The following is a 23,569-nucleotide window of genomic DNA, read 5'->3' as shown; positions in this document are numbered from 1 at the left end:
AAGTTCCCAGTGCAGCTTGGGAACAATTATTTGGTATTTGACTTTGGTATATTAATTGAATGTTAATTAATTAGGCAGTTCTCAAGAAAAGGTGATTAGTACCAGAGGAGCAGAGCAGGTTGCTAGTAAAGGAAGATGACAAGGTTTGTGGGGTTGGTAGGACTCAGAGGGGAAAAAAGAGAAGTAATGACTCTGTTAGAAAACTACCTCATCAACTGGGCAGTGAGATGGGAAGCAATGCCTTGAAACTGCAGTGCATGCCCACGCCTGTCTGCCAGGTATTGTTTGAGCAGAAATCAGTTAAGCTAAAAACTGCACTAGGCTGAGTTTCTGTTTCATGCTGTCCTTAACTATTTTCATGTTCAGCACTTAGAGAGTGGAAGGGTAGGGTCAGGGTACTTCTAACTTAGTTCTGTTCAACTACAAAGTTTGGATAGTATTAAAAATGGTCCTGTAACTCCCAACTTCGAAGGCAAGCGGTTTTGTTCCTTCAGCACTTACAGAGAAGTTGGCAAAGTTTGTATTATACTGGTCATACAAAAAAAAAAAAAAAAACTGAGGACACCTGATAAAACATTCTTTTCCTGTATAAATATAAAATAATGTAAAGTTAAAACAAAAAGCAAGACGGCAGAACCAAAAATCCTTAAGTTCCTAAAATAGCTTTTGGTCCTTCTGAGTTCTGGCTGTGCAGTGTTAACTTTGGAAACACGTTTCTGCTATAAATTTTGGTTGTGTGGTTTTTGTAGGTTTTTTCCTCTCCTTGAAAGCCTCTCCAGATGTTTTACAGTTGTTGTTTGAAAATGTTCCATGGCAGGCACAGAGACTGTGGGCACAGAGCAGTAACCCCTTGATGTGGTGGTTGTGGTTTTTCCTTGCAAAGAGAGGAAGGTGTGTGATCCCCTCTGTTCTGGGACTCTGTTCTGTCACAAATGGTGTGACCTTCAGCACATCACCTGCTCTCAGTTTCTTTCATCTTTAAAACTTAGCCAGCAAACCATGTGGCTGGATGGCCACTTCAGCAGTCTCTACAGGAGCTCCCCACATTGTAGCTAAGATGTCTTTTTGGGATAATTGTGAATACAAGCCAGATTTAAATACTTTCCCAATGCAGACTGATTGAATTTCCTCTGTTCACAAACACAGATTTTATTTGATTCTAGAAGACTTCAAAAAGTGATCTGTGCCTTAGCCCCCTTAGAAGAATCCATTCTCCCTAGATCTGTATCTGACCCTTCCTCTACATCTCCATTTATGGAAATTCCTCACCTTACCCCTTAGGTTATTTTAAAGCATTATAATGCTCATGATATCTAACGTATGTCTTTTTTATCTCTGTCTTATTGGTGTTTCTTCTGTGGATACAGTTAATGCTTTGTTACTCAGTAATCATAACGCTGCTATCAGTCTTCCCTCTTGTAAATAAAAAAGCTCCAACCAAACCCACTAAAAGCCCTGATTCATTTCTTGCAGGGTTTATTGATAGGGTTTTTTCTAATCATTCTGGTTACTTTTCTCCCCCTTCTGTGGCTAAGCATTGTGGTGGGGTAGAGAGAACTGTGCATTTCCCAAGCTTGAGTCCCACTCATGCAGCCAGGGAGGCTGGCTGGTTGTGCTTTGGCAGCACAGCACAGCTACTGCCTTCATTGGCCTCTGAGCAATCTGGTAATGCTCATTTCTATTAGTGACTGTTGGTTTAATAGTTTGGTAAGCCTTAAGTTTCCTGCCATGTTGTGTTGTGTTCAGCTAGACCTAATTTCCCTTGTTTATTTGTGAGAATGTCATGTTAAGCAGCACTAAAGCCTGACTGAAATCAAACCAATCTACACTCAAGGTCTGTTGTCTGTTACATAAAGAAAGTACAGAGGTAAAGCATGATTTATTTCTGAAAAGTCAGTTTTGGTTGTTACTCATTTTTTACTTTCCTCTTGGTCCTTTTGAATAATTTGGGTTAGGTTTCCATGACAAGAAGCTGAACCTCCAGTTCTGCAGTTATTCCTTTCTTTCGTTTAAGGATAGACACCAGATTTTCCCCCTTCCAGACTTCCATCATTGTGGTGGTTGTGCATGGCTCCCTTGTGTTCCAGCTCCTGTTAAATTCATCTGGTGGGTTTTTTCTTAGCACTTTCAGATGTCAGTAGTGGTATTAGCTCAGGAGTTGTTTACAGTAGTAATTGGAGGGCTGAGGATGGATTAAATGAAACTGAGCCTCTCACCTGTAGGTCACTGCTTTATCTGTAGACAAAGATGGGTTCAAGTGTGTCAGTCTCGTTTTTCAGATGTCTGGATTATGTATGAATTCTGTTGATGACTAGCACTGGCATTACAAAACAAAAGCATACAGCAGTAATGAAAGATGCTGTTGTGTGAAGTCTAAGCAGTGAAACCAACAATTGGATGAGTAAGAAAACAAGCAGTCTAATGCTATTGGAGTGCATTTCCTTGAAAAGCCTTATCCAAGATTTGCTTGCTGGTAGCCTTTCACCAGTATTGTCTTCTCTTTATATAATGGGCTGTGTTTTCAGATGTAGCAGCTTGGGCAGAGCTAAGCCTCAATGAGATGCTTGCGTATTTTATCTGGATCTGTACAGAGTGTTTTGTGCTTGCCAAATTGAGCCATTGTTGCTGTGTTTTGTGATGTATTACTTCAAAGTTAATGTAGTGAATCTGGTAAGATCCTCTGCCAAGTTTTGGCAAGTGTAGAAGGAAATTAGGGAATCCCAGTTCCACTGAAGGCATGGGGCGAGGATAGCAGAATTGAGATCTGTGTCTCCAGGATGTATTATTCCAGTTGGCAAGAGCCTTTGGGGAAGCCTACATATAGATGTGTCTTGAGAGGTATTTGTGGAGAATTGAAGATATGCCAAGGCAAGCTGGACCCATATTCAAGACCAGATTTTGTACATGGTGTCAGTCTCATGCAGCAGTTCTGAAAGCACATGCTGAATAACTCTCAGGTTTGCAGTAAGGATTTTATTGAATAAAACCTCTGTTAATTAATGTGATACTACATTCAGTTTAATTAGGTGTTCCCTTCATTAGCTATTTTCCTATAAACCTGCATGATTTTTTGTATTTTAATTGTAATACATAATTGCATTATAGATCCTACTGGGGCAAAGCTGTATATTTCTGCAGGACACAGCTGTAGCTATAGTAATGAAGGAGGCATTCTTGATAAAAGGCATTACTTAGATATTAGGGCTGGAAATGTCTATCATGCCCTGTTCCACAGCATTGAATTGTGGCTGTCAACTTGGTGTTCCTGTTGTCATTAGCAGGGCAGTTCATGCCTCTGAATGAGGATCTGCGCCAGCTGCCCCCTTGCTCTGCTGGGGAATTCAGTTCCATGCAGTTTACTGGGATGAGGACTTGTTAAATCTGTGTGTCTTTGGAGGGGGTTCTCCTCCCTACAGGGGGCAGGTTTGTGTTGGCACTTTTTAGATAAAATCAGTCCATTTAATCCAACTTACTTGGACTTCTAAGCTAACATCACTGATTTTGCCTGATGAAGAAGCGCAGCCACAATCCTCAGGTGCTCCATAAAAGCAGCCAGCTGGGTGCAAGCCTCCCTGGATGAGGTGGCAGCAAACACCTGGGATAAGCACTGGCTCTGTGCTGTGAGCTGCTGTGTGCAAAGTGGGCATCTGCTGGCAGCTGGTGAGACAGGCCTGGGAGGAGGGATGGACTCCCTGGGAACTGCTCTGAGTCCATGCTGAACAGCCAGACTGCTGAGAAATTCTTACTTTTGCTTTGTAATTGGCTTTGTGTGTACTCCTTTTGTGCTGTCAGCGTTGAGGCAGAAAGGAGCAGAAGCTGGTGTAATGACAGGCAGGGCTTCTCTGTCACAGGGTTAGGCCACGGAGCAGTACCCTGAGAGAACTGCAGAGGAGGGACAAACACAAATCTCTGCTAATGGACTGTCACATCCTGGGGTTGTGGCCTTGCTTTGCTGCCCTGACCGACAGGTGAGCCAGCCACTGCCAGGCTCTGCAGGGCTATGCAGGGAGGAGAGCTGCAGGAAAATCAATCCTTGAAATAGTTTGACATGAGAGGTTTCTCTCTGTCTCCATTTCCTAGCTCTTTAAAAGCAAAATGGCTTTTAAAACACATGGGAAACATCTGATTTTCGGTTTCACAAAATTTCAAAGATTCCATCCTTTTAATGCAATTGACCTTATTTTTCTAATGCTGTCAGCACATTCAGCTTTAGGTAGTTAACATTTTCAGTGTATTTTTCCAAACATGATATAGTCTCCATTTTTCTATGTAGAAAGAATAACTCCTCTAAATAACCAAGACAATAGTTATTTCCACTCCTCTCATTCTCTTCTCATTGCTGCTTCCCTTTCCTCCCCACCAAATTACCTCACTGGATGCTTTATGAAAACTGTATTTAGATTGCAGTCTGTAGAGGAGAGAGCAGAAAGCACTCAGTAACTCTGTGTTCTACTTATCTGGAATTCTCCATGTAAAAAAAATACAGATTTGTTTCTAAAAGCAATATAAAAATTAATGGATATGATTGGTGAAAAATGATGTATTTTCTTACTTATGCTGTAAATATCTTTTCAGCCAAATGCATTTCCTTCTGAGACATGAAACCAATCTAGTGAGATGGTGCTGAACAGATAGTTCTCCAAATCAAACTCCTCCTTTTTTCCTAATATTTTCATTGCAGCGAATAAGAAATACGGATCTGCCAGTCTGCCTATTGAACTATCTACTGCAGCTTAACTGCAGCAAGGAAGCAGTAATCCTATTGTGCTCTTCCAGCAGTCTCCCGGGAAGCAGAAGGCATTGAAATTACTGAGCTGTTGTCCTATCCCCTCCTCACCTGTCTTTGTGGCTGTAAATATAGTGTCTGCCTGTAAATAACAGTTTGCTGCACCTTTAAGCACGTTCCCTAACAAGAGGCAGCGATTTACTGAGGTGATAAGCTGTAACTAATACTAGGGTATCATAATGGGTAAATAGATTAGCACTGTGCTTCTCTGTATTTTGCTTTCTAGGGAGCTGCAGCTCCTGCACTCGAGGTGCTTACTGTGGCACTTTGCAGTGCCAGGGATTGCAGCTCCCAGGGCCGGGCTGGGTGCAGCTGGGGAAGTGCAGCAGTGCCTCTCTGGGGCAGCATTGGCTGCACACCCTGGTTGCTTTACTTTTTCTGGTCCCTGGCCCAAAAAGGGCTGTCATGGGCTGTACCAATCTTCTGTGCTATGGCTATAAAATCATGTTTGACCTGCATCACCAGCACCCATCATGTAATGTTTACAGGTATGCCAGCATCATTTGTTGTCAAGAAGTATTAAGTGAGGCAAGCAGCCTGGGCATGATCTGTGGCTTACCCATCTCAAGCTCCTTGATTTTCCTAATAGAAGGGCCCCAGCACTTACAAAGCAGCTGTGCTGCTGGGTGATGGGCAGTCATGGCTGTGAGGGATGGAAAGGTGCCACAGAGCAAGCAGTGGGGGCCTTGCTCTCTGTACTGCCTGGCAGGTTTTAGGCACAAAAGGGCCCTTACAGGAAAGGAGCAGTACCAGGGGATGTGGCCGGTCCTAATAATTGTGTCGCAAATCTTGTGATATTTGGCATGTTCTTAAAGACTTGGCTCCTAGAGGCAGGGGATTAAATAACAATTGCTTCCTTTCTCTTTCAAGCAAGGCTTAGCTCTGTGGTTGCAGAGAAATGCTTAAAATGTGACTTGGGCTGACTGGGAAAAAGAAATAAAAATTGCCTTCCAGCCTTCTTTCCCCTCCTTGTCCCCAGGATCCCAATGTGGATACATTGCCATGTCTTAGGATTTTTTTCAATGAAAGAATTTAAGATTATTGGACACATCCAGAAGGACATAAAGTGTTGCCAACTTTGGGTGCGTGGGAGTATTTATGAGTTTTTTAAGGAGAGGTCAGTCACATTCTGTGCTGAGACCCACTCTGCGATGTCTGGTCCTCTTCAAAGAATAGAAAAACAAAAATGTGACCGGGTAGCCACAAGCTGAATATATCTGAACTGATTTTTTTCTCTTGCATCCTTAGGGAAACCCCTTGGGCTAGTTGTAATTGAAATTTCTCTTGTTTTTATATCTGTATTTCTGCTTTTCACAAATGTGAAAGCTGAGGCTGCTCTGTCTGTGCTGGTTTCTTAACGCAGTCGTCATTAGCAAATCGGTATTGATTTATTCCTATGGAAATAGATCAGTGCTGAAAGTGAAATGCAATCCCATTAAGAATGATACAGGTTTTGCAGATGGAGAAAAGTAGGTCAAATATTACACCAATCATCCCAGAGTGTCCCTTTAAGCCAAATAAATGTGTGAATACACTTAAACTGTCAGTACGTTATTTGATTGCCATTATTCTGTATCTTTTTGCATGAGCTAGCAGAGCCCTCTATGACTGAACAGGAGTTAAAGGAAAATGTCAATTTTGGTGTATTAACCAGGTTGTATTTTACACCTGGGCTGTGTACAGGGCTTCTTGGGGGCTGTGTGCACATGTAAGGATTCTTCCTTTCCTCTCATTGCAACAGTTGAGTTCAACTTAAGCAGGAAAGGCACATCATTGTATGCAAGGGACATTGTAGCAATGCAGCAAAGGAACACGATTTAAATCTGAAAACTGCCGCAGCAAGGGGCTGCGAGAGACGGTGTGGATGGTCCATCTGCAAAATCTGTGCTCCTGTTGTACAAGGAGGAGGGGCCGAGGGGGAGAAAAAGCAGCTGCTTGGCTGTGCTGTGAGAGGGTGAGACTGACTGTTGGCACCATCTGTAGCTGTCCTTTGTGCTTGCTGCTTTATCTGTTCATTATAGTATGATACTGAAATTCTCGTGCTTTGAGTGTAAATGAGTTGAGATACGCCTAATACTGTCAGCATAAAAAGCAGTAACTAAGTACACTAAAGATGAATAGTGTAATCTGTAAATTCATTTTGAGTTTGTTTTATCTTGCTTGAATAGCCCAGGAAGTGATGTTCTCCAGAAGCCAGCTGTACCAGATGTGTGTTGGCAGGGTATATATTCATCTTACCGAGCAGAGAGCTCACTGGAGGTGGATGGGGCGGGAGAGATGGGAGGCTGCCCTGTGTGTTCCAGCAGAAGGGAGCAGACTCTTTAGAGGGAGGATAGAGCAGGTCAGAGGGGAATTGGTAACTCCTAAGGTGGCTACAAACAGCTTTGTTTTCATTCCATGCACAAGTACCAACACAGGGAAGAGTGTGATTATTATACATGGTACATGAGTTGAAATGTCCTGAGGGAGGAAAGGTTGAACCATAATGAGTGCTGATAGGGATGAGTAAATTTCCTAGGTTTTTACCTGCAGTTTCTTAGTTTCTAAAAACATGAGTCCTCTCCAGATAACTTGTAGAATAAAACCATCCAGCTTATCTTGAGGACCTCTTTTTACTTTGATGGTTTACATTTTCCCTTTATAAATCTGCGTACTGGATATTGGTAATAACAACAACTCATTAAGATGTTTTCTTACCTTCACCTCACCAAAGCAATGCTCTCATTGGCACATTCTTTTTCCGGGAGTTACTCTGCTTTTTTTTCCAAGCAGGTTTGGCTTTTGTTTGCAGATTCATGCCCTCGGATCCTTTGGGTTGTTGCTTTTTATCTTACTTGTCAAGTGCACATAGGTGTGCAGAAGGAGCAACTCCCTTCTCCCATCATAGCCGCGTCCAAGATGGATGATTCTGTAGTAATTACACTCGGCTGTGGAAGTGCTCAGCATCCACTATTACTCATCCACTATTACTCCGTGATGGCTGCGTTAAGTGTTCGGCAGAACACTTTGTTCGTGTTTCCCGAGCTCAAGTGGCTGTGGGCAAGGGAAGAAACCCTGTAAGGCAGGAATTTGTATTTCCAGGCTGCTGGAAAGGGGGAGGGGGGCCTTTGTCACTGGCACATTAGTAATAATATGCCAGGGATAAAAGGTGAGTATAATTTGATCAAATGCTTGTTGACAGATTCCTTGGCTAATAGAGAAGCAGCTTAGACTGACACTCGTTGCTGGAACATTTCACAGAGCTGGAGGGAATGCTTTTTGTAGGCTCCGTGTGAGGCTGACAGTTTCCCAGTGACCATATTTAGTTACATAAAGAAACGATGGCCCCCTTTTGTCACAGCAGAGCTCTAAAATGCCTCCCTAAACAGCTCTCTTGACCTTCTGCTTGATAAATGCAATAAAATTGCTACCTCTTCTTTGTCCAAATGCAATAAAATTACTGCCCCTTCTTTGTGCTAATGTGTGATTAATTCACAGCAGTGGCCCAGGCTATAAGTATTTTTCTTGTGTAGCCATTTAACTTGAGAAAATCCAACTGTTTCTTTTACCATACTTGCGTGCGTTTTTGGTAAAGCAGGTTCTTTTTTCTGCCCCACAAATATGACTTTACAGTTAGTCTCTTTGGAATTTGTTCTGTGTTAACAGTGCATGTGAGTAGCTGCTGGGAAAAGAAGATGGTGTACCCTGAAATGATAGTTAGCTACTGCTTATGATTGTTATTTGGTGAAAAGAAAACCATTAGAAAATTAAGACATGAAAACAGGAGCCTCAATTTCAGAGGATTCTGCACTTGTCTCTTTTAAATGAGCAAGCCTGAAATTACATCTAGAGTTTGTTACTACCCTAAACCGCTATGGCAGCTTGGGTTTTCAGTTGTCTTCTGGTTCTCACCCACCCATATAATCTGTTGATTTGTGTTCAGTCTGCAACACCTCAGGAAGGCACTTAGTTAAAAATTAAACGTGAAGCGTTGTTTTGTTCTGAGGGTTTTGTAAAGCATCCTTTAAAGAAAAAAAAAGCCCCAGCACTTCCACTTGAAAAGTTGATTTCTTTCCACTACAGGATTTTTCAGTTAGTCTGCACTTTGTTCCAGCTAAACTCCTCACTGTGTTCTCATACCTGGCTGACTTTTTACCAGAGCCACTTCTGATGTTGGAATTCAATAGGCAGCTTTAAGGCTCAGGTGGATGTTGCTGGGGACTTTGGTGGGTGTCTTGGCTGATGCACTCATCGGAGCAGTGCAGTCAATTTCTGGGGCTCTGCTTACTGCAGAGTAGGTGGTTTCTATAACAGGGCCTGGTCTTTTCTGAATGTGGGTGCATAAGGGAGAGGCCACATTTTCAGGAATAATGACCCCTTTCATGTCTCGAGTTGCAAGCTCTTCTTCCCTCTAAGAAATCTCTGCATCTTCATAGTTCATAAGCGTGCTTTTCCTGTAAGCACAGAATTACCCTCATTGACTACAAGATTAGGCACATAATGGAAATACACATTTAGGGGTTATGCTGGGTCAGATATAGATTTAAGTGCCTAACTTTGTACCCATACATCATTCTCCTGTTTATCTATTCAAGACTGGTAGCTCATAGCAGTTTTGGAAATTAATTTGTGGGCATGGGTTTCTCTCCAATTAATCTTAAGAAAAAAACCAGCTGAATAGAAAAGAGGTCTTTTTTTCTTTGCTCCCCTCTGCAAATGATGTCTTCTCTGTGTTTTTGTTATGTTTCTGTTAGTGTGAAATGAATTATTGTGCATCTTGCTTTACTCGTAACAGCTATCCCATGTCCTTTTGCTTCATCCATTCTTCGCCTCTGTGCTCCTGGGCTATGCAAAATGTTTGTAACTTGGGTAAAAATGTTCTAATGGTAGGGTAGGGCAATTACAGACTGAGTTTGATAGGATTAAAGTTCTCTTGTGCCTCCTGGGCTATGCAGAATGTTTGTAACTTGGGTAAAAATGTTCTTATGATAGTGTATGGCAATTAGAGACTCAGTTTGATGGGATAAAACTCTGAATGGTGGTTCATGGACCAGCTTTGCATTCATGGTGTTTGTCTAGGTCGTGACTCCTGTTCCAGTGGCTTGCACCTGCAGGGGGCTGTGCTGGTTCCTCAGATGTGTGCTCACTGCCATTTGTTCTGTTTGCACAGCCCTGCTTTCATCGTGGTGTGAGGAGCTGGGACGGCTCTTGCTGCTTCGCCACCAGAAAAGCCGGCAGAACGACCCTCCCGGGAAGCTCCCCATGCAACCCCCCATGAACTCTATGAGCTCCATGAAACCCACCCTCTCTCACAGGTGAGTGTGGGCCCAGCCCACAGCACTGCAGGCTGGACAGCGTGTTGTGTGACAGATCTGCTCCTTGAAATGCTTGGTACCACTGCTGGGGGCAGTGACGCTGTTTCATGCACTGCTCAGCACTAGGGACAGCAGGGTATCTGTAATTACAGCAAGCACTAAAGAAACTCAATTTTTGCCTTTGCTATTGCCCCATGCATAGTGAAGTGACACCTCGGTCTTCAAATCTGTGCTCAGATCAAGTAGGTGTGCTTTCAAGCTTCAAGTCATGCCCTAGAGATGAACTTGTACCTCATGTCTCTCATCAGACACTTGCCTGATGTTTATTTAAATACAATTGGCTTTTCTTGATGTTGAAAACATTTCACTGATGTTCTGTGTTTTAACCATTATTGGAAATGTATTACATGCAAAGCAATTGTACAGTGGGTGTAGCCATAGATCAGAGGATGTCCTGTACAGTCTTGTATCAGGTGAGGATCCAACAGCACTTGTGTTAATATAGAGAAAACATGGATGTTAAAGGTCAGTAAAAGAAGATGATGTGAAGCCTTTGATTACCAAATTATGTAGAGGATCACTCTTTGTAATTCTTGTCTGCACAACCTAGGTCAAAGCAAAAGCTGGAAATCAAGTGTAGACAGGATTGAGCACCCATTCAGTGCTTTATGTTTCTGGGAGGTTTTTTTTAAGGCTTTCTTTACCTCAGCATCACATTTTAAAAAATCACAAATAGTATAAATTTGTTTTATGTAGGATTATTTTGTTAGTGAAGGACTATGAGAGTGCAATGAGTCTAAATTCCTTGTACCTAAGTTCTGTGATAGCCTAACTAACTTGAACTTTTGTGTTAGAGTGAAGCTTAGGGACATCTTTGTACCAGTGCATTTGCATATGCAAATCTGTTTGCAAACAGTTTTGGGGGTTTGGGTTGGATAGTTTTTCATTATTTTTGTTGCATTTATGGGAAAACCATGCAATAAGTATGTCTTTTACTTCAGCCCTTGAGAATAAATGAAGTCCTTTTTTTGAAGTATAATTAATATATCATCACTGGCTTTTCAGAGTACCTAGATTTCCTCTTTTTTAGCTGCTTATGAAACGACTGATTGTAAACACATTTAACGAAAAAACTCCAAAAAACCAAAGAAATCTTAATATTTTAAAATAATTTTACACTTGGGAGCAGCTTTTCAGAAGACAAAGTGAAATTAGTGGCTAGTCTGACGAGAGTGTGGTGCAGTATATGTGCTCTCTTAGGTGTAGTTTTGTAGTTTTTAGATGCCTGATTCTCATTTGACCTTTTAGCCTCTGTTCCTCTAGAGTCTATAAAGTAAGACTATCTCACAGGGGCTGTGTGCTACATTACTAGATAATAGATAAGATAGGCACAACTCACTTCTTTCGTGGCAATTTTCCACAGAAACTGTCACATGTCAAAAAAGAAATACTTTCTTCTACTAAACCTAAATACCAGCATTTCCAGCAGCACCGAGTCATCCAATATCCTGCCTGTAGCAGAGCAGCCTGGTCAGTGTTAGGCAGTCCCTGCATATTTCTCTCGAGTATTGCCCTTGAATTGCCCTACTGGGGAAGACACTGGGAGCAATTTCTAAATTACTCCTCTTTACCTATGAGATGCCCCTCTAGAAACAAAATTTCTGCGGCATCACTTCTTATATACAATAACTGCAGCAGCCACTTTGGGGTTTGGAATGTTTGCATCACTGCTTTGGTGTGTGCTGTTGTCTGTAATTTTACTGTAACTGCTTGAAATATCTCAGGTGGTACATTAGAATGAGACATCCTGTGGCTCTCCAACTTCTTTTTCCACCTGGAACTGTTTATTTTCATGCATGTTTTGTAATCAGTCTGTAAGACAGAAGTGAAGTATGGTGTGAAGAAGAATTGAGTTTTCTATTTGTTTTAATTAAACAAAAGATGAAAAGCCATTAAGTACAGTATTAACTACAATCAGTGATGAACCTGTTGATGAAGCACCATTTGTTTTTGCATTAGATTACAATTGGGTCAAAAGCTGAGTATTAAAGTTCACAGTATCTTATCTCTAATCCACAAGACTTTTCTGTTAATTCAAACAGAAAAAAAAAGTTTGCTTTGTATTTCCTGAAACAATTAATGTAGCCAGCTATTTCAAGTTTTGTAAAAGAGCTAGATATTAAATTAGAACAACCAAGACCATATGCAAGAACCTTACTTAACAAAGGCAATGTAGATATATGTGAGCTGCTGATTATCATTAGACACACAATTAAATCCCTCCCCATCATCAGACGATCTTGAGTACTCCACACAGAGCTTTTTCTGCTGTTCCTTTTACTAGCAACAAAACTACCCAGAACTCTAGTCAGGGGACTAGAATCCTGATGTAGCAGGCACTACAGAAACACAGCTGCTTAGTTTCAAAGTTGAAACAGGGCTCAGCTATTTAAAATAAATTGTGACTCAATAATGTATCACAAGAATCTAAATCTAAGGATTCATATTTAATAAACTGTGGGCACTTACACTAGAAGTAATTCAGGCCTGGCCTGTTTTTAAGGACAATCTTTGATTTTTAAAAGTTAATTGAGCTATGAAAGAAAACTGAAGTAGACTGATCAAGGAGGGCTTTCCCAGTGTTACTGTTGGTTAAATGTACTTACAGAGAGCAATGAAAGCCGTGTGAGGATGTGCACACATGCAACAAATGCTTTCAGAATAGAGACTGTCTGGTTAATTTCTTTCTAAATTTAGTTTTTCATTAACAGAATGATCAAGTGTTGCATACAGAAAAAAGTCAGCTAAATACCTACTGTCTAATGTAGGCCAATTGGCTGGATTGCAAACTCCTGTGCTTTGTGAACAGAATGAGCACTGGGCTGTCAAAAAGAACCTCCCAATCTTAGGGGTTTTTTAAGTCTTTGCAGTCTAATAGTCAGCTCAAACTTGAGTGTGAGATTTTATTTTCACCTTAGACCTTTTTATTGATTAATGTGAGTAAACTTTACTCCTGTATTGAAGGACCAATGTAGGACCTATCCACCTCCTTAATCCTGTATAACTTCTAATTAAAGTCCTACTTAATGGATTTAGGGGGACTTAAGGAGAGCTGTTAGTCTTCAGGCTAGCCCTTCTGCACGGGTGTGAAATTTCCTGCTTTCTAGCTTGCAGGGTAATTATTTGTGTTGTAGTTTTCCAATCTGACAAACTGTCTGTAATAACAGATACTACTCAAGGTGGCTGATTTTTGAATAAATATAAGATCTTTGGCAAATGCTGTTATATAAGTACAAATTATTGTCATTATACACCTTCCAATGCTTTGATGAAGTTCCTACTTAACACCATTACATTAAGTGGTAGACCTCTGTGTGTGTATCAAATTGAATCTTGGTTGAAATGGGTACAGTTCCAATCAGTCCCAGCAGGAATTGCACCCTGGTTCATTTTCACGTCAGTCTGACTCAGGCAAGCTCTGGGGGGCTTCTCATTTCTTGCACAGCTTGTAATAAAGCTTATTTGTCAACAAAACCACCTAGAAATAGACAGCTGTTAGTTGCAGTTTAGTGTGTTGCCATGAGCATCTGTAGGGTTCTTACTGTCTTCACTCTGGCTCCAAATTTTGGTCTTATGCATTAATTGCCAGCTGTCTCACAGTTAGTGACCAAAGGCTGGTAATGCCTCTATAGGGCAGTCATGCTTGATGAAATATATGAAGATAATGTTGTTTTTATCACAAATTACTTAGTGCCAAACGTTTAGAGAAAATTGAACAGTAGATGAAATGAAGCATTAATTAAATCATACAGTAGATGTGTTATTTATTACCATTAATGTTTTATGTTCAGGCAATCATAAATACCTTTTAGTAGCTAGACTTGCTTTAAAAGAGTGATTGTTTTTAATGCTTGTTTTGTCCTTTTTTTCTTCCAATTTAAACCTGACTAAGAGCTGAACTTTCCAACTTTCATTGGAGCTCTTGGAAAAGAATGGTCATTCTGTCTAAGTTTTTATTGAGTGGTAAGGACTGACTCTTGCATTGTTAACAATCAGGAGTGAACTGGTTATAACATACTAGTACCAACAGTGTCAGAAGTTCTGTAAAGGCTGCTACCTTTTCAATTTTGCATCATAGGCTGTTTTGACCAACAGTGATAGTCACTTCAAAAAAGTCTGGGCGAGGTCAGGTGCAGCACATGCACACTTGTATGAAAACAGGCACATTGTGCATGTTTTATACATCAGTTTGAAGTAGGGGTTGCTCCATTATGTCACATGGCTCTGGCCTGCAGGGACAAACTTTGCAAAAGAATTCATAACTCTTGAGGTAAAAGATAAAATTGTTTCAAAGCCTTTTCATCTTTCTGGTTGTGGAGTTGTGAAATAAATATAATTAGGGACTGAACAGATGGTAAATCCTCATATAAAAGAATATACCCAGTAAAGAAACATATATTACTTCTGATTCTGCAAAAGTAGCTTTGCTGGTTTTTCCAGTTTCCTTTCTGTCAAGAAATGTTAATATTTACCATCAGGAGAGAATAGGGAAGAATTCAGAATCAAGAAATGTTTCTGTCACTCCTTAAAGAAAAAAACCCAGAAAATTTCTTCAGAATAATCTGCTTATGCGCTAAGCATTGCAAAGATGAAACTAGTTAGGAATTGCTCCAAAGTATTGTCCCAAGAGTTGCCCATCTCATCCTCTAAGTAAAACTACTGATACTCATTTTATCACATACACTTAATGGGGAGGAGGTGGAAGAAAACCTTGAGCCTGTTGAAGCTAAAAGAAAATTATGAGTACCTTCTCCTTGAAAACTGATAAGTGTAACCATTAGCTGTTGATAATTAAATATTGAATATTTTCATATTTTCATGCGAGAAATCTGCATTTCATTTTAGATAAGTTTGTGGTCAGTTCTTGTGGTAACAGGAAACAGCAATGGGTAACTTGATTTCAAATATGTCTTCTTTGCATGCTTGGTAAAAGGTATAGGATAAGGATCATGTTTTCTTTTGTATACACCACCTTGTACAGATGTGAAAACAGGTCTTCTCTATTGATTGATGAGTCAAAGTGAGTGCTGTTGTAATAAAACTAATAGTAGCAGGACTACTATAATTTTGTGGGATTTTTTTCTGATAAGTACGTATAAATGGCTGTATACTCTGTATTTTTCCTGTAGATGTTGTAGTCTTACGGTGTTAGTTTGTGATTTTTTTTTAATTATAAAATGCCAGCTGATATTTTTAAAAGTAAACACTAGGCAAATATTATTTAAGGTCTGTCTGCTGACTGAGGCAAAATCTGATCTTCTCAGGCTTTGTGCTGTCTATGTTAATTTTTAAAACACAGCAACAGCTTTGAATAGACAGGTATCATTCTCATGTTTGGGCCATATTGAACAACAAATTCCTGAAAATGTCTGCTCATTTGTGATTTCTGTTTAGTGATTATCACAGGGGTATCATGGCTCTTTGCATGAGGTCTGCTCTCAAAAGCAGGTGATATGTGCTGAGTGTACATGATTTTCCCTTTCAAGCATATTGGAAAGGTACCTTCTGTCACTTGTTCTCAGGGAAACCAACTGATTTCTGGTGGCAGTAGGGTTAAAAATCATTTAACCGTGGCAGCACCCCTGGTTTTTAACCATTTTGACTGTCAGCACGATAAGCATGTGGTGACAGTGAAAGCTATACTTTGCCTAGCCCTTTGTTGCAAAACTAATTGAAATCACTGGGAGTGTTTTAACTGGATTGAATGCCTTTGGATAGGGCACATCAGAATCAAGCCAGTGCCCTTCAATCTGCACAGCATCAGCCCCACCTGAGAGGTGTAGCAGTGCTTTGAGGCACAGAAGGGCCGGGGCGGGAGCTCACAGGGGAGCTCATTGTGCGTTCTGTTCTCTGGTACCCGCGCAGCGAGCATCGCGCTCCAGCCTGCCTGCCAGGAGGTGACATGGCTCCTAAGCAGGGACGGAGCTCACAGTCTGGCACGTAGCAATTACTGACATAAATTACGGCAAATACCTTGTCTTTTTTAACGATTTGGGGGTATTTTTGGACAATTTGGCAGCAGGATCACAGATGTATATTTTGTCTAAGACTTGATATGTTTCTTGATGCCTTTTCTTTACATGTATCTGTTATTCATTCACTTACATGAAAATGTCACCCTCCACAGGATTTCTCTGTAAATAGATTACAAAAGGAGTGAATTCCCGGTGCTCAGTTTTGTCAGTTGTTGTATTCCTGCTACTCCCGTACACTTGGATTCTCAAATCTCTCAGAATCGCAGTGAGAAGAAAAGGAAATAGTCATTACTATTTGCAGTGGTGGAGGGCTTTTCTAATGCTTTCCCTAAAAAAGAAAAAGGGGTTAGCAACTCGAGCTAAGACACTCTCGGCTGGTTTTCACTAGATATGACAACAAAGCCTGCTCGGCAGACAGAGCGCATCAGCAACCTGGGCAGATGGGTCGGTGACATTAATTAGACACTGGCAGTGCCTTTAGCAGGGATCGGTGGTCTCTTGCCATGAAAGGGCTGTTCCGGGGCTGGGGAGAAGCGCACCAGCCGGGCACCGTCTTCAATGTCCTCGTCTCCACCGAGCTGGGAATGCGGGGAAGGTACCACAGCCTGTTCGTGCTCTCAGCTCCACTTAACGCGTCAGGGGAGATGCGATGTGACTGTTTGTTTGCCCGTGTCCCTGTGTCACCAACAGCATTCCCAAACTACCCTGACAGGCGGGCAGAGCGCGGAGACGGCTCGGGGAGACGCTCCTCAGACCTGTCCCTGCGCTGTCCCTCCCCGGCCAGGTCACTTGCCCGGGCTGCCCCTGCCCCTGCCCTGCCCGGCCCGGCCCGGCCGCTCCGTCCCCGCCCGCCGCGCTCCGGGCGCCCCCCCCGGCCCGGTGCCAGCCCTGGCCCGGCCGCTGCCCTCAGGGCTGGGCAGGGCTGTCCCTGCTGCCCGGGCAGCCCCGAGCCCCCAGCCCGGCTCGCTCCCCGTGAGTTGCGGCGGTGCCGTGCTGCCCCCTCCTCCCTCTCTCCCTCCCTTCCCGCCGTGCCTCTCGAAGAAAGCGGGTTTTTTTCTGTTGTCGGGGAGCGTAAATCAGCTTCATCTAAAATCTCGGAAGTGCAAGTCCATCACATCTTCCTCCGAGCCGCCTGCTACACCTTGCGTGAGTCAGACTGCAGAGCTCCCGGTGCCCTTCTCGCTGTGCGGGGTTGCTCGTGTTCCCCCTGTCTCAGAGGCAAAAGCACAAGTGGAATCTGCTCACGCTCTCAGCGGTTCCTTCCCCGGTTGTTGTAGCAGTCGCTGACCTCCAGGCACTATGAATAAACAGCAAAGCTGGGAACAAAAGGAGTCTTCTGGCTGCCATTATCTCACATTAACATAGCAGACGCGCTGCGGTGTGAACAATGCGAGTCTCATTCGCCGATAATCAGCGAGTACCCAGGCATTTGGATTACCAAGGCAACAGGCAATGGTAGAATACTGGGTGGGTGTGTTTTTTATTGTAAAGGAGCAGTCGGATATGGAAACCCAGGTATATTGATAAAGCAGAGCAGAAGGAATGCCTGGTGGCAGGGGGGGACTGAGGGCTCGGGGTTGCATTCCGACACACGTGAGATAAATAAGACATGGATGAAGCAGGTCTGTGCTGTGAGATGCAATAAAGATTAAACTGCATTTGTCAAGCTGAAAACGATCATAAGATAATTTCAGCATTTTGTAAAAGGTAACAGGTGGCATGTTAATAGCAGGGCTGTTACCGGTGGATTTTGTAACTGTAATCTGGGCTGTAGTAATGCATTGCATGGTCTACTTGTGTGACAATAGAGCTGGGTGTGATGGTTTAATCTTTTTTCCTTTTATCAGATGGATGCTGTAGTCCCCATGTCAGACAATGTAACCCCCTCTGCTTCTTAGAGGCAGGAGTGGGTCTCAGCAGTATTTTTGTTTCTTACCTGCATAGCTGTGATCGTTTATTCCACATGGACAGAAATAAGTGGCATTATCTCTGTATCTTTGTGTGTGCACACACGTGTGCGTGGATATATATGAAATCTGTAGTGAAGCAGGACTGTGTGTGCATGCAGGGGAAATGTGGGGTTTTGCAGGTTCAAAAACTTAAGAATTAATCTAATTATTTGGCCTAATGCATTTTTCTAATTTCAGCAAGAGTTAAAATCAGATGCAGTAACTCTTGCTGAGCAGCATGAGACTAGCAGGCATGGCTCTAAGTGATGACACTGAGTGTAGAGTAAGGAAGCACAGCAGCGAGCGTGTCACAGCCCGATCTGTAGCAACCCAGTGTGAAATGGAAGGCAGCATTCCCGCCTTGTGCAGTCATAAGTCATGCAGGCCTCACAGGCCTTGTCACAAATGTAAAGAAAAAGTTGAGGGCTTTCAGTTTCCAAAGGTACTTTGTATCACCTGCTGAACTGCAGCTCGGTTTTGCTGTCTCAGTCTCCATGCAAACGCCCGTATTGTGCATATGTGTGTGGCTGCATGAATGGTTATTATCAATGTGTGTGTGGATATTTAAAAGAGCAGAGGCAGGGGGTGATAGCCACCTGCTAGCAGCAGGTGCCATCCAAACCACTGAGCTGATAAACGGCTTGTTGCCTTCACCTTTTGACTGCTTTGCCTGCATCTGCTCACCTAGAAGAGGTTCAGAGTGCTTCAGTGTTTGCATACAGTTTGCCAGAAAACAGCCTCCTTTTTACAGCGAATTATGAAATTTCTAACTGCTTTCAGTCTTCCTTTTCATCCAGTACTGAAACAACACTTGAGGTAATTCTTTCTTGGTAGTCAAGGACTAGGTCTGGATCTGCTGTGCATTTGGAGTTGGGAGAATCAAAGCTTTGCAAAGAGTTAGAGAACATACTCATCTAGTTGGAAAGAGTGGAGGGAATCAACAGACTTGAGAAATCATGATGGGATATTTTTTGGAACTGTGTATTTTCTTTGTAAAATCTGGATGTTTGTAGTCACATCATTAAGAAGTAGAGGGAAATAAAGTCTTGTAGAGTACTTCCAAATTGGCTTTTTTCATTTTAAAATTACATAAAAACACCCAGTGGTTTGGATGGGATTGTGTTTTAGGTGTTTGCTTAGTGAAATGCAGGATGGTGCCCTGATTTATGCCAATACAATGTAAACATCTTCAGATAATAATGCAAAATAGAGGAACGTATTTCAGGAACATGTGAATCACATAGATGGCATCAATCAAAAGCTAGTTCTTGCTAGCCATCTGAAGTCAGTTATTAGTATACAGACTGACTACACCACCCTCTTGCTTTCCTCATCTTGAATGTAAAAAGTTTAGGGTACCTGCGCACAGCATCAGCTTTTAGTTTGGTTCTGTACACCACGTGTGATGTACAGAGGTACTTAGTCTTTGGTTCCTTTACAATGTGTCATGATATATCCTTGCTGACTGTGAGTGATCTTGATGTTCTTCCACATTGGTGTCTCCTTGCTCTGCCATGTTCCTCTGTGTGAACAGACAACAGATTGCATAGAGTGATTTACAGAACCTATGGAAAACAAGCACAAAAGGCCAGGGGATAACTCGGTTAAATTTTGCAGTTTGTGGTTTTGAATAGTAATGTGTTTATAGCAACTGTCACCTGGACTATAAACTCATCTCAGGTGTTCAAGTTGAAACACATTGGCCAAGCACTGTAGGTGCATGAAGATGGTGCGCGTATCTCAGGTGAGGAGATGCTGGCTTTGTTTCTTTGGAAAAGAATCTCAATGAAAAACAACAAGTCAGTTTCCTTCTAAATATCTAGTGATTTTCACAAAGAAAATAACAGCAGATCTCCAAAATGTTTTTGATTGGCAGTAAGTGAAAATAAATTCTGGGTTTCACTTGTCACAGTTGGATTTTCTTGAATTAATACTCAAGGCTGGGGATATTTTTGGTGGAACTTTGACCAAAAGGAAAAAAAAATACATTTGCTCTGTAATTTCTGAATAGGTTGTCAGGGATTCATAACTTATTAAGTCATACTGAAGTTTGCATGTTGCAGTGCAAATACTGAATTTGAACTGCCTTTTCGGTATGAAATACTAAAATACTCCAGAAAGGACTTAGGCTACTTTTTTTCCCAATCTTTTTTCCTGATTTCTAGTGTTAGATTCATGGTGGTGCCCTAATCAAGAAGGCTTACAAACTGACTCCATGTTAATAAATAAAGCTACTCAAGTGGTGTTCTCTCAAGAAATCCAAATAAAACAAAAACTAAACCTGAATGAAAGAAGCTGAACTGCCTAACTTGTGAGACAACCCAGACATGAAACTCATGTCTTGGTGCTTCAATTATCTGGGGCTTTCTTGCCTGTTCTGATTGTGGGATTTGTGATATTTTTCCACTGCAGATGCATCAGGTTGTAGGGTGGAAAGAGGGGAGCAAGGAGCTTGTTTGGAAATTGTTATGGTTTTGTTTGTATTAAAGTAGTGTCACCTAGAGGCTCCAACCAAGAATACAGGCAGGGGGTGCTGAGCACCCTGAGCACACACCTGCCCAGAGGCAGAGCAAGGTGCAGACACAGAGAGGTGCCATCAGGCAGGGACAGATAAGCAGCCCCAGTTTTGGGTTGTATTTTGCCTGTTCTGCTTTTTGGCCATGTGTTATTGCAAAGATGTGTTTGGCCCCTGTTGTTCTCTGAGACCTGACACCTTGTCATGAGATGCTCTCCTCTCAAGGTGTCCATGAGTGACAAAAAATGATGTGGGAGAAATGACAATCAGTGTTCCAGTAGCAATTACCTGCTCATCTTGGTGTCAACTGAGAAAGGATAGAGTTGGTAGATTTAAAGGTGTGAGTGAATTCTGTGTGTGTCAGCTACCCTTCGGGTGGGATGACTGCACTTCAGAGATGTTAGGGACCCCTGCAAAACTGCAAAGCTGGCTTGAGGATAAGCAACAGAAAGTAGCCATTGGAGGCCCAGTTGTGGGAAACTTGATTGTGGTTGGACTGAAAAGGCTTTTTTGGGAAGTCAGCACCTGGTGCAGTAGTTGGCAGATTTACAGTGTTTGAAACAGAGGTAGATGCTTTATGAAGGTAGTGTTTTAGACCTGGCCCTCTCAACAAGTGATGTGGAAAATCACCAGGAATGTGTAATTCCAGTTTTCACTCTCCTCCACAATATGTAAAGTGCCAATGCTCTAGGGATGCATGCTTCACTAAACCATCTGAATCTTTCCTTCCTCAAGGAATGAAGACATGTAAACAGAGCATCAGATACATATACAATTGCTCTAGTGACAACATAAACATATTTAAAACACAGCAAATAATGCCACAAATCATGTATAAATTACAGCAATTCACTTGTATTAATTTATTCTACAAAGGTCACTTGTTATTAAGCAACTTTTATTAGAATTATCTATCAGTCTCTGTCTGACATGAAGTCTGTAACTTTTCCTTGAGACTGGCTGTCTGCCTAGTACTGGGATTAAGAGAAGCTTTTTAGACCTAACTACCAGTGTACTTCTTCAACATGAGTGCTGTATTACTGGTGGGTTCAGTACATCTGCCAGTAGCTAAGAAATCCTCCCTCATTGCTTGATAGCAGTTTTGCTAGCTCAGAGTAGTGAAACATTACTTTGAGAAATAATTTCCCTCCCTCCCTTCCTCTTTGCTCTGTGCCTTCCTCTGCTGTTTGGCCTTTAATGCTGACCAGTAGTATGTATAGGTTCATTAGCACTGTTGTAAATTTAGTCAATACTCTTTTAGTGGGCTCCAGCTGAGTCCAAACTGACTCACTGCCCTCCAGGGTGCAGTGAGAGACTTAATTACCCTTGTACAGTTCAACAGGAACAATGTCATGGGCAGCATTTCGCTTTGGCTGAAGAGGTTCAAGCTTCTTTCTTTATTGGCTGCCATTTTCAAGTTTAAAGAAAGGGATTTCAGGATAATTCACAGCTCTGTGTAATAACAGGGGAAAAGCACTGCTCTTTGCAAATGAGAATTGGATTGGTCACGTTTCATTACAGTACTTACATGGATTTTCCTTTGATGGTGGGAATATTCCTTTGGGTAGTTTTAAGGACAGAAATGCAAGTTGAAAGAGCAGAGGTGGAGGGACAAGTAATCCTCTAGCTGAGTGGCATGAGTTTCAGCATCTCTTACTGCTTGAAGCCAAGGGAGTCTGCATGTGATGGAGAAAGGGTAGGTATTATATCCAGTATGGCAAAAGTTGTACTCTGACATGCATATAATTGGTGATGGGCCAGAGTAAATGCTGGGGATTGCAAGCCATGAGATTGCCTTGGATTTCTCGTGGGGTGACTGAGGTGAAACTTGAGGGATGAGGTTTAGGGCAGTGAGTGGATATCAGGCTAATTAAGTTCATGTTCTGCGAGGCACATCTATCACTAGTTCAGTGTTGTGTAATTTTTGTGATTAATAATGTTTGAGATGTAACACTAGGTCCTGTGTTGGATTATGTGGTAGTCACGTGGTTCAATGTACACAATGAATATTTCTCAACAAATCTATATCTGGTCTCTTTTCCTGGCTTTTTTTGTGTGGTGCTGGAGGCTTTATTATTTGTCAACAATAATATTTCTTGTTGTGGGATTTCTTGAGGTGTCACCCATTTTAACTGTAATACTGTAAAAACTGAGTGATTTACTCAGTATTTATAATTAGGATTAAGTGACTATATAGTGTTTGAGAACCCAGTGTGGCCTACCACTGAAAACTATGGAGGAATGATACATGAAATCCTTTCTGCATACTCTAAAGGAGAGGAATGGCTAAGAGGAGCATGCTTAGGAGGCAAAGAAAGTGAAGTAATAATTATAACTGCTTAAAAGCAGACTGAAGCATTGCTTGCTTTAAGTTGGAGTGTGTTTACAAACTGTACAGCATATTTGCATTAGAAGAATCTTTAGTGACTCTGTGGTTTGATTCCTGCCTGTCATTACCCTTCTTATTTACTCATACACTTGCAAAATATTTGCCTTGCTCCTCGGGTTTTATTACCTGTCCACAGCACATCAGTGGGGAATAGAGGAATGTCTGCAGTGAGCCCTTTCACTGCTTATGTCATGGAGAGAGCTTCTTTGTAGTCACTGAAGTGCATGAACACTCATATGTGCCATAAATATCCAAACAAATCACAGAGCAGACATCATCAGAAACAGTCAGAGAAGGAAGTAAAGTAGGAGGCATCATTCAGAGCAGGATAAAAGAGGAAATCTTAATAGCAGTCACAAATTCTGGGTTAGTCATCATTTGTCTCCATGCTGGTGGAGGGACTTGCATTGCGTCACTTGCAAATATTAGTCACTGAAGCCATTGTTTGAGCCTCTGAGTGAAAGGGGCAAGATTCTGAGAGAAAATATTTTAAAGAAACATGGGCTAGCAGACTTAGTGGCTGCCAGGTGTTCAGTATGCCCTTATTCACACACAGGTTTATATGGATGCTGTCAGTGTGAACCTGACATGTCACACATCT

At 41.9% G+C, this 23,569-nt stretch overlaps 1 protein-coding gene across 1 annotated transcript in view; it reads left to right on the top strand.

Annotated features, from left to right (window-relative positions):
• ZMIZ1 (zinc finger MIZ-type containing 1) overlaps positions 1–23,569 on the top strand; it is a 337,399-nt gene that overhangs the window by 276,303 nt on the left and 37,527 nt on the right. Inside the window, exon 7 of the mRNA XM_058810416.1 lies at positions 9,936–10,080. Within this exon, the coding sequence (XP_058666399.1) occupies positions 9,936–10,080 (145 nt within the window). The remainder of the gene's footprint in view (positions 1–9,935; positions 10,081–23,569) is intronic.

Source organism: Ammospiza caudacuta, chromosome 9 (assembly GCF_027887145.1).
Source record: "Ammospiza caudacuta isolate bAmmCau1 chromosome 9, bAmmCau1.pri, whole genome shotgun sequence".
Taxonomy (NCBI): domain Eukaryota; kingdom Metazoa; phylum Chordata; class Aves; order Passeriformes; family Passerellidae; genus Ammospiza; species Ammospiza caudacuta.
The sequence above is the reverse complement of the archived record's forward strand: the minus strand, read 5'-3'. Positions and strand labels throughout refer to the sequence as shown.